Consider the following 12,415-nt stretch of genomic DNA (forward strand, 5'->3'; position numbering starts at 1 on the left):
ACAGGTGATGATCAATTTCAATCGGCACAATGCCCTGTGCATTAAAAAACTTTATCAATGACCGCACTTCACATGCAGTGGGAGCTGGAATAGGAACATCCATCTTCAATCAATGCAACGAAGCTACTGAGAGCACTCGGGAAGTTCCACTAGCGCATGCGCCATGCCAGGACATTACTCTATCATGTACACGCAATTGCTTCGCGCAACATATGGTTTGCTAGCTGTGGGACGAGTGGGAAAGTTACTTTATGGACGCGCCTCGTATGTAGGCCCTACTGAAAAAGAAATGTGATGAATGTAATATATTGTGCTAATGTGAAGTTTCGGTAAAAGTTTTCAATGTAACAAGTGTAGGCTATATTTTTAGATTCGTATCTGTGTATGGGGTTATTTTTATTTATTTTGCAAATAATTATTATGGTCAGAATAATTGGTAACTTGTCATTTTTAACTTTTTTTTTCAACGGGGCCCGAGCACAATATTGCACAGGGGCCAATAAACCCTGTCGGCGGCCCTGACTGTATACCTTTACATTGGTGATCTATCTGTTACTCACATGAAATGAATATGTAATAAATAAATTTCTAAATTATAGACATCAGCTCAAAGAATTTTGAGTGACCACAAGGGTCCTGAATACAATAAACATGTACAATAATGTGATGTGATACATTAAAGAAAAAAGAATTTCATTCGATGTTCAAAATGTGTTAAATACTAATTATATAATCTCTTTTAGGTCGAGTGCATAGTGGATGGGTTCGACATGTTATTGTTCAGCATTTGAAACGGTAAGTAACATTTAATTATAAGATCAAGTGTATAATAATAATAATAATGATAATAATAACAATAATAATAATAATAATAATATATATATTTTTTTTTTGACGAAGTTAAGGCCATCAGTTCTTCTCCTCCAGTTAGCCAGAAACAAAAGAACCTGATACAATTTGCAATGATAGAAGTTAATAATAGGGATATCCTGAACTAGCACCAATAGATAGTGGGCGTGTACTTTGAGGAATGCGCTTTGCATGTGCATTTGTTTTCCAGTACATAAACATTGAGGATTTATGTATGCCTAGTGCAGTGTTCTGCAACCGGTATGCCTTCACAAGGTGAAAGGTGTGACGCGAATTTTTACCTATCATTGTAATAAATTGATAAAATTAATTAAAATTAAAATTAAATTGTTTTCATAAATACATATATTTTTGCATATAGACCATTTGGTATCTCGTAAAAGCTACATGCGCATGAACCTACATACCTGCCGAGTTAGTGTCATGTCCAGTGACATTGAGGACATTATGAAGGAGAAAATGAAGAGCAGTCGGAAGTTGTCACTTTACATTGACTAGTTCACCGATATTGGTGGTTATGCACACCTTCTTTCCCATACTGCTACATACAGAAGTGCGATGGTTATAACGAGGTAAAATGTTAGCGCAAATGTTTGAACTTGAGGTACCATACTTTCATTTTTGACTATTGAGGGGCAGATTTATTTGAAGATGATGAATGGGTATCTAAGTTGGCATATCTTTCCGATATTTTCTTACATTTGAATGAGCTTAACAGAGAAATGGAAGGTAGGAACGAAAATATTCTGACTAGTATAGATGAGATTCAAGGATTTGTGAATAAGCTGAATTTGTGGATACAGATTATTTAAAATCTGTAGTTTGAGATGTTCCCAACTGTATGGTCCCTTGCTGACGGTAATAAAGTGTTGATGGACTTAATTAAAGAACATTTAGTAATCTTGCAGCAGAAGTTAAAGAATTATTTTGGAGACAGTGTTCAAGATTTCAACTGAATTCGTGATCCATTCAGTGTGGATTCAAACCATCTTCCAAATAATATACTCGTACAAGAGGAACTGGCAAATTTAAAAGCAGACTGAACATTGTCATTAAAACTTCTCGAAGCACCTTTGTAAACATTTTGGTTGACAATAAGGAGTGAATACCCGGTTATCTCTGAGATGGCAATTAATATGTTATTGTCAATTTAAACTACATATATATATATATATATGTGTGTGTGTGTGTGTGTGTGTGTGTGTGTGTGTGTGTGTGTGTGTGTGTGTGTGCGCATGCGTGCGTGCGCGCACGCGCTTCTTAACGTTAACTGAAATTAAAACATCAAAGAGAGAGAGACTGAATTCCACCGATGATTGATTGATAGACAGACAGACAGATAAATGTCAACATTTATATTAGTTATGGTGTACCAAAACTTATGTATATGGGTTTCACCATAACTTTCTATTACATATACCTACAATTAGCATGCAATCCGACAGCCTGTTAAACTAATAACTCATCTACTCTCGCTATTAACTTAATAATAATAATAATAATAATAATAATAATAATAATAATAATAATAATAATAATAATAATAAATTTGATTACAAAAAGTAATTATATTAAGAGAGTCACATTATATGTTTCTGAGAGGATTAACATTTTGGTGTGCTGTGTTGAGTCTAGGCCTGACTAGGGTGTGCCGTAAATAGAAAAAGGTTTCGGAACATGGCCTAATGTATTGGTATATTAAATACTCTTAAAAACAACTCAAAATGCCAAATTTTTGTTGTGTTTGTATATGTAAAAACCAAGGAAAGTTTTTTGCCTTCAATCAGGTCCCAAAAGATACTGAAAATATGCGTCCAACCTTAAAAAAATATAACTAATTAAAGTGCGCATCGAAAGTGCTAGCTATTAAACAAAAATAACTACTTCAAATAAGGAATTGCTGGCTACAGTTTCATTTTGTAAGAGGAAAAAGAAAAATTGTAATAAAACAAATGCAACCTCGACAGCAAGCTATGTTAGCTTAGATTATATTCAATACTTGTAGGAATCTCCGAAGTTTATACCTGCATTTTACAATGGAATGATGTCAGGCCTACAGTAAACTCTCGATTAACTGGAATGTTTATTATCCAGGACGATATGTAGTGGAAAAAAAAGACCTATAAATAATATAGTCTATGTATAAAATAAGAAACTAGGGTAACCTTGACTCCAAAAACCCATTTCGTGAATAATGTCTTGAATGTGGACTAATTATTAAAACCATGTTACATGATTATTGTATAAAATGTATGTACAGAGACCCGAAGTATAGTATAATATACCTGCATTTGTGCCCTAACTGTAACCTGCAGAATTTTTCAGTGTTTTTCCTCGTGTCAGTGACCTTTTTTTTTTTTTTTTTTTTTTTTTAGTGCAGAATTATATTGAACTTTAAAAATAAAACAACAAAATAATCTTCCACAATTTACTATAATTTCAGTATATAAGTCACCAAAAGTAGGCTTCAATTCTCAAGATGTTAATCTTTTTTCTGATACTGCACCAACAATACTTTTAGGAGATTTAAATAGTAAACATCAAAATAATATGGGGCTGTCGTGTAACCACACCTAACGGAAGATGTCTATGAACTATTGCAGAGAAAATCTCTATTAATATTGCTGCATGTCTTGATCCCACGTACTATTGTCATAATATATTACTTGATATATTACACATAGCTCTGCACAAATATATTCAGAACACCTCAAACCTGCATGTATTACATGAATTGGACTCCGATCATTGTCCTTTTCTGATTTTATTTGACAACAACCCTAAGCTTCGCCCTTCTCCCAATCGACTTATTGAAGGTACTATAAACTGGAACTACTTTCAACTAAAACTAGATGATGTTTTGCAGCTCACCAATAACTTGAAAACAATCACTGATGCTGATCATACTTTTAATGATGCTATTACTTCATCTATTCGAGCAGCAGTGGTTCCATCAAGCCGAATACATAAAAAATCTTATTACGAAACTCTCTCCTCAAAAATAAAATGGCTTACAAAGGAAAAATATCAAACCCGTTGATTTTGGCAAAAAAAAAAAAATGGAACCATGGCAGCATCACTGTTTAAATCAACTAACCAGAGAGATAAAAAAATTGTTGGACGAATACCGATTCATATTCTATCAATGCCATCTATCCAGTTCATCTCAGAAGATTCCTCCCTTTGGAAGGAGACAAAGAGAGAGTTGAAAGAGCCATGTATAATCCCCCTTTACAACAAGACAATTGTCAATATGCAAGTGACAATGAAAAGTGTGAAATTTTCGCAAACAGCTTTCAAGCCTCTTTCATACCAAACCCAGTCAAGAATCAAGAATTCAATGACTATATAGAACATTTTCCGAGTAATTATACTTCAGCACCATTGGTTGTAAACTTCACCTCACCAAATGAGATCACTCAATAATTCAGAAATTTGCAACAAAGAAATCTCGTGGATACGATCTCATGCTAACTTTGTATTGAAGTATCTGATTCGTAAAGGTCTAGCAAACTTAGCTTCATAATTCAATGCTCTACTTCATCTGGAATATTTCCCTGATACTTGAAAACATGCAGTTATTATTGTAATCCATAAACCTGGAAAATCTATTTCAAAACCTGGAAAATCTGTTACCGTCCCATAAGTCTTTTGTCAGCTATATCCAAAGTCTTTGAAAAAGTTCTGCTGAAACATTTGGATAAGTTTCTACTTCAAGCTTCCATGCTACCTCCATATCAATTTGGCTTTCGTCAAAACCGTTTTACTAATCATCAAGTGCTTCATATCACTGAACAAATTGCACAGGGCTTTGAAAAGAAAGAACACTGAAATAAACTTGCAGCTTCCTACTAGCCTGTCTAATAGACTTATATGGGTTCCTAGAGAATGACTCTGATATATAGTCACTTCGGTCACATGCTTTTTAGTGTTTCCCAGTTTGTAAAACCAAACTTCCGTTCTCTTTTAGAGTTTTATCCTGGTGATAAATGGATGTGCTTGTCAGAGGATTGACATTCCATCCCCTTTGTGCATGCCACTGAACACATATGCAAATTTTGCCAACTGCAGAAGCACACACTGCATTTTATGCTGTGGGATCCACATCTTGACTGATGCAAAACCTATTATCTGGCCATTTTTGCATTAGGTGATTCGGCTGCACTTATGACTTTGAAGGTGTGTTAAAATAAATCTAAAAGTTATTTCCTATGACTGAGATTTATCTTGAGAAAATATAATGAACAGTTTCCACATTATAAGCTGTTATTTATTCTATACTTCTAGAACACAGATTACAGCTCTAACCTAAATTAAAATACATACTGCTTCATATATTGGCGTGCAATAAAATAATATATACGAGTTATCAATTGTGAACTATGTAGTAGGGCGTATCGAGAAAAGAAACAAAATTCCGAAATTCAAATATAAGAGTTTCTGATAGGCTATTAAAAAAAAGAACTTCAGTTTTCATTTGTTATTATGGACTTGTGACTGGGTGGAATACAAGCCATAATATAGTAAAATGAACAATTTGCCTGAAGTCTTATGTGTTAATGGCTTATATTGACATATGCCCTATGCCCTTAGTATCATTACCATACGTTGTACTGGAGAAATGTTATGTTGACCACTTAAGATTTTTTTGCCCCTATACTTAAACTAACAGGTGTCAACAGTATATTAATGAGGAAACTTGTAAGATGTATATTTCCACTGTTGTTACATTCTAGAATAGGGTATGAAAAAATACACATATTATCAAAAAAAGTTTTGCATCATCTGTAGAAGTGGTATTTATGCTCCACTTCGAGCAGTGTCCATAAAAACATTTAAGAGCTATCCTTTTTAACTGTCTGAAAAACGTAAACAATGTTGAGAAACAGTAGAAGTCTATCCTATAAACTGACTGAAAAAGTAAACAGTTGTAAACAGAAGTGCAAGAAATCTCATCTCTAAATGAATAAAACAGGGTGAAACAGTTTTATTTCATTCTAAGGAGGTTGAACAATGGCAAGGCCGTCAATTACGAACTTCAACCGTGTGAGGATTGTTTCTGTATGTCAGGAAGGCAAGTAGCGAGGCGCTTAGGATTGAACCAAAGTGATGTTGTACGAACCTGGAATTGCTACCGAAACACAGGTAATGTCGACGACATGCCTTGTAGTGGTCGTCCACGGGCAACAACAGAATGTGATGACCGATATCTATGAATTATTGCCATGAGAAATGCTGAGAATACTGCTGGCATGATTAACAATGACTTTCAAACTGCGACAGGGAGAAGTGTATCCAATCAGACTGTACAAAAGTGATTACATGATAGCAGACTGCACTCCAGATGTCCATGGTGAGGCCCAACTCTTACACCTAGGCACCATGGACAACGTTACACCTAGGCAAGAAATCATCACCAAAGGACTGTACAAAATTGGTACGAAGTTCTATTCACGGACAAATGCTGAATATGCCTTGTGCCAGATAATCATCAACGATGTGTGTGGAGAGAATCAGATAATGCTGCACGACTCAGATTACCCCTACAATCGAATTCAGCAATGTTGCAGGTCAGTGATGTTTTGGGATGGAATTATGTGGGGTCGCCGGACTCAGTAAAGTTGGTGTCAATTCAAGGAATGCTGAGGGCTCCACAGTATAAGGACAACATTCTTCAAGCCTTAGTAGCACCGTTTAATCAGCACTTCAGAGAAGAATTCATGTTTATGGACGATAATTTCAGAGTCCATCATGCATCTGTCATCAATGACTTTCATAATCGTGAAGGAATTGCCAGGCTTGAATGGCCTGCATGTCCTCCAGACATGAATCCAATTGAGCATGTCTGATATCAACTAAAGAGAGCCATTCTTATGTGCCCTGACCCTTCATGCAATCTCGAAGACCTATGCAGAGTTGCTGTTGAAGAATGGATCAACAGTTGATAAATGTGCTGATAGACAGTATGCCATGAAGAGTCCAAGCATTAAGCAATGCAAGAGGAAGCACTACACTCTATTGAAGTTGCTAGGATAGAGATCTGGTCAACAACTGTTATTTTTTTGCCAACAACTGTTAAAAATAAATACATTTTCATTCCTTACCTTTCCTTGGTCTTGTCTTTTATTGAAGTTCTCGTTGACAGGTGATGCAAAACTTTTTTTGATGTGTGTAGCATTGACGAGTTATTGAGAGTGTTGTAAGATGTTTTGTCCTAGAAAAAAAATAGTTCTAATACAAAATCAAACTCACATTGACAAAGCTAGGTAAATGTTTTTAATATGAGTATTTTTTGTACGTATTTATATTTCTAATATAATTGACTTGCTCTATAGATTAGAATGAAATAAAAATAATGATTTTAGTGATTGGTATTTATTTACTACAAACAACTAGGTCTGTATGGGTTATTTTTTGTCTACTACGATAAAACTTTATCTATCTCACAATCAAAAACTGAATATACTGTCTTCACAAGAAGATATAGCTTAAAACACTATAAACCTTACATTTATTTGAATAATCAAGAAATTCAGTACAATCCAACTCCTAAGATCCTAGAATTAATTTTTTATGAAAAACTTTTATGGAAAACACATTTAACCAATGTTGCTTCACAGTGTCTACCATGATTAAATCTCTTGAAGATCATAGCTAATAAGAAATGGGAATCAGATATAATGACAATGCGTCTGTTTTATAATACTTATATACAATCAAAATTGACCTATGGATGTGAAATATGGGGAGGAGCATCAGCAACTCATCTACAAAAAATTTCTGTTCTTCGAAACTCAGCCTTAAGATTATGCCTAGGAGTACCAAAAACCACATCAACTGAAATTGAAATTGAATGTAATATTCAACCAATCAGACACTATATATTACAGAAGGATCTAAAAATACATTTAAAATTGCAAGCCTCATTCAGATCTCAGATGTTCTTCAAACTGTCAGATGATATCCTGTGTAATTTCTATAAAATAAAAAAAGAAGAAATACCAATCTATATCACAGACACACTCATTGCTAAAACTCCAGTTGGAAATGGGTGATTCCAGAACATAGCATACAAATTCCAGGAAATCATTCCAAAAATGATCCTCCATACATTCTTAAGTTAGATGCCATGGAACTACTCTGCAGCACATATAAGGATCACTTTCAAATTTATACAGATGGATTTCTAAATCCTAATAATGGCACATCAGGAACAGGGTATTATATTCCAAAATATCACGAAAGTTATTTCATATTATGTTCGTCCTCCTCCAGTCTTGATTCTGAATTGCTAGCTATTGATGCTGCTCTTCAGTGTGTTACTCAAATTTCTGAAAAATCTATTTGCATACTTACCGACTCCAAGGGGGCTATATTTACTATAATTAAATATGTACCAAACCTATACGCACATAGAATTATTCCAATTCAGAAACAACTAAGTAAACTAAAAGAACTCCAGAATAATAACATTTCAATGGATACCTAGTCATTGTGGTATACCTGGAAATGAGAAAGTCAACATACCGGTATTTGCAACCAAGACCTCTTCAAGAAATATCTCTATCCAGTGCTTTTGCTTCAGTAAAGTCTCATTTTACAAACCTATGGATCAACAATTGGCTCTCTTCTGACAAAGGAAAAATTTTACAGTCTGTACAAAAGAAACCAAATGACCTGGAAATGTACAACAATTTGCCGAGACATGTTCAAACATTTTTAACAAGAGCCAGAACAGGTCACATTGTCTCACAATTGAGTACCTCAGTGGAAAAACAGCAGATCCCAATTCAAAGCAATTGTGAGATAATTGCAGTTAAAGTTTATTGTAAATTACTACTGATGTATAGGACATACATATATCAAACCTGGTTTATAGGAAAGAAGACAGATGTACAAATACAACTGCAAATCGTTAGTGCCATAGATGTAAACATAGTGTATCAGTATTTATTCAAACTTGAAAGATAGCATTACAGGCATATATATGACTACTCAAACTCTGTCTCATCATCAATAAATTCGATGTTTTCACCCTACTTGTGTCATTTACAGTCTTAAAATTTCTGTGAAAGTCATGATAAACAGGAGGAATTAGTGGTAAGAGTTTCATTAGGTCATTATACTTGGACAGCTTGATGCAGTGGCCACTTGGGTACCTGAGGTTGAAAGTGATCACTGTGTTTCCTTGTCGACTCTTTCTTTTCGTGTTTATTTCATTCACTCATCTTGATGGCCATACGTATAACTGAGTCCAATAATCTCAGGTTCATCTTTACACAATGGCGTTCATACAAATTAAACATTTCCTGAATAGAGTGAACACTTGAGATGTACGTCTTATTTGGGGTTCTTGATCTGCTGTAATGTGATTTGGGACGTGCCGTCTTTGGAGACGTTGGTGTTGTATTAATGTTTTCACCTAGAACGGAGAAACCATGTAAAACTCACACAGGAAACACGTATAATAATAATAATAATAATAATAATAATAATAATAGTACTAATACTAATAAATTAATAATAATAATAATAATAATAATAATACTAAATAATAATATTATTAATAATAATAATAATAATAATAATAATAATAATAGGCGTACCTTGTACTGTTCGCAGTCTCCAACTGTCACACAAAATATTGACAACAGGGCTTTCTGACACACAGGAACTCGCCGATTGTTAATAGGAACACAGTACTTGTAAGTCCAGTTTCTTTGCGAATAGTCTGGATTCACTCTGTATTTTTTATAAGCCTTCCTCTTCATACATTTTTCAATAAGGCCAAAAAGGTAGGTGTTCTGTCTGTTGTAGTCCCCCATATCATAGGACTCCATAAAGAGCGTGTCTTTTTATTAGGTGGTAAGGCTACTGTATTGGCATACTGACTCGGGCATTCGACAACACGAGACCAAATTCACCCTACACTTTTTAACACGTGCTTGTGCGATGCATTTATATATTCCTCCCCTCTATTTCTACATATTTTTCGTTTATTCTTTACCCAATCCTGGGAAGTTCGTGATCGTTTTCTAGCTTTCACAGCAGCAACAACTTAGCCACTCCACTCGTTACGGACGCCATTCTGAGACTGGTTGGGATCTGCCAATCTTCCACTAGGCTAGAGCGCGGCAAGCAGTTTTGCAGAAGCAAAGAATACAGATTACAGCCAAACAACATATCCCAAAACAACAACTTGTTTCTCAACATGTTACTAGATCATAGCAGTGTACAATTCTAGTGAAACATGCATTTTGATGATGGGTTGGGATCTGCCGTTTTTCCACTGAGGTACTCAATTGTTCCTACACCGATTTCACATTTCTGATAATCCTACTTGTCTGTGGTGCAATAATCATAGTGAAGATCTGGAACACATTCTTCTATACTGTCCATCCATAAACCACAAAAGAAGTAAATTAAAATCATCAGTACCAGTTGCAGAAGACACAGCCCTGCAGTATATATTGACTACACCCCAACTGTGGCTACTAGCAACAGGCATCTATCATGAACACCGATCAAAATACCCCTCATTTCTCGTGAAAAACGACAACTGAATAGACTACAGTGGACTATAGTGGACTTTATGTTGTCAGCAAATAGCTGGATACATTTAGAAAATTGATTGATTGATTGATTGATTGATAAAATTTTCTTCGAATTTCACTTCTCACAACAATAATAATAACAATGCATATATGAAGGATATTAAATGCACTGAATTCATAAGAAATTAAAATTTGTTATAGATGAATATTTTGATGACAATTGAGTATTGCTATCGCTGCCAGTTGAACTAGAAAAAATTGCTAGATAATATATTATTGGAGGAAAACATCTGATAAAAGATTACAAAACAACTCAAGATCTTTACTGTCAGATCTTATAGATTACAATAATGACAGCAACCGAGACAAAACATATTACCTTGGAATCAGAAAGTGACAGCAGTCTGGAGGAATTAATATGTAAGACAAGAAAACACTACCTATTACTAAAGTCTCTCATAATGGTTCAGTTGTGCAACAAGAGCACTTTGAAAACTATTCCCTGAAACTGTAATGGATACATCTCATTCGAAAGATGAAGTTGGGTTTTCTTCTGCGAGCAATGGCAGTGCTGAAGCCAGTTCTCCGCAACATCCGTGGGCAACCAGTGCATATAGAATGGACACTTCTTTCAGGTACTGGATAATCGAACTTTAATGTTAATGGAAAGGAAGTACATGCTAGTAAAATGAAACCACTTAATGCAGTCTGGTTTCGAAAAATAATATTATAAGAAAAAAAAACTTTTTCAGAACACTATTGGCTTGGTACTCATGATGAAAGGGTTGCATTTATTGCAAAACATGTCACCAGTAAAAAATAAAAATCATCAGACCTAGAAAGGAAAATTATTTAAAAAATAAAGGAATGTTACTCATGATTACAGTTTTGAGATCAGTTGTCAGAGGATACCTGTATGCAAACACCTATTTCTTCAGCAGTGGCATAGCGTGACCATAAATTTACAATATAGATTTTGTAGGTAAGCACTTCTACCAAGAAATAAAACCTTTGCGGAACCAAGAAATAAAACCTTTGCGGAAAGATTTTGTAGGTAAGCACTTCTACCAAGAAATAAAACCTTTGCGGAATACTCTTCACACAATGTAAGCCTTATGTATAACATTATTCATGCATTTGCAGAAAGGTTTGTTATTTTTCTAAAAAAATCTGCAAAACTAAAAGGAATGAGGATTTGCATTTCAGAAAACTGACCAGCTTTTCAGAAATATAGTGGACTGTTCGTCATCATGCTTTGCAACTAGTGATTGAATAACTTCCAGATATAATCATTCATCTTTGAATTTTGTTGCAATCCAGTTAAATTGTCGACTCATATTAGCTGAACCATCATAAGACTTATCTCTCATTCTATTAATAATCAAGCCTATTTTCTGCATATAGAATTTTATGACGTATAAATTACCTTCAATTGTTTCTTCAACTTCAATAAAACTCAAAAATATATATTTTTTTGAATTAAGGAAGTCTGATGTTTTCAACACATATCTAACATGAATGCTTATCTGTTCTTTAGTAGTGGAAATGTCAGTTATCTCATTATAAACAACAGAGAAAGCAGAAACATCATTCACTTCTTGCATAATTTTTTCCATCATTTCGTGTTTCATTGTTTCTATTAATTCATTTTGAATTTGATCACTTTTGTAAGAATGGATTATAGATCTCATAGTTTCGCCTATTTCTTTTCTTTTGTCTTTTGTTCTTGGTTCTAGTAGTTTTAAAAAGTTCCCTTTACATATTTGCTGATGTCAAGAGTTTGTCATGTGTCCTTAAAGATAAACACTGCTGCCTCGTAAATGAAGTATTTTTTTTTTATTATGAACTTCATGTAACTTCTCTTTTCCTCGACTTGTTTTGAGAGAGCAAATGAGAGCTGATCAACAGTTTTACCATAAAGCTGATCATTGTGTGCACAGATCAAAGACAATGTAAAATGTGACAGCTTGCTATATTGTACCTCAAATGCT

General features: G+C 34.4%; 1 protein-coding gene across 3 annotated transcripts in view; it reads left to right on the plus strand.

The window, feature by feature from the left end:
* LOC138701463 (dihydrolipoyllysine-residue succinyltransferase component of 2-oxoglutarate dehydrogenase complex, mitochondrial) overlaps positions 1-12,415 on the plus strand; it is a 293,425-nt gene that overhangs the window by 154,059 nt on the left and 126,951 nt on the right. For all 3 annotated transcript variants that reach the window (XM_069828351.1, XM_069828352.1, XM_069828353.1), the window contains exon 3: positions 744-795. In XM_069828351.1, coding sequence (XP_069684452.1) covers positions 744-795 — 52 coding nt within the window. The remainder of the gene's footprint in view (positions 1-743; positions 796-12,415) is intronic.

This window comes from Periplaneta americana, chromosome 6, assembly GCF_040183065.1.
Source record: "Periplaneta americana isolate PAMFEO1 chromosome 6, P.americana_PAMFEO1_priV1, whole genome shotgun sequence".
In the NCBI taxonomy this organism is placed as follows: Eukaryota; Metazoa; Arthropoda; class Insecta; order Blattodea; family Blattidae; genus Periplaneta; species Periplaneta americana.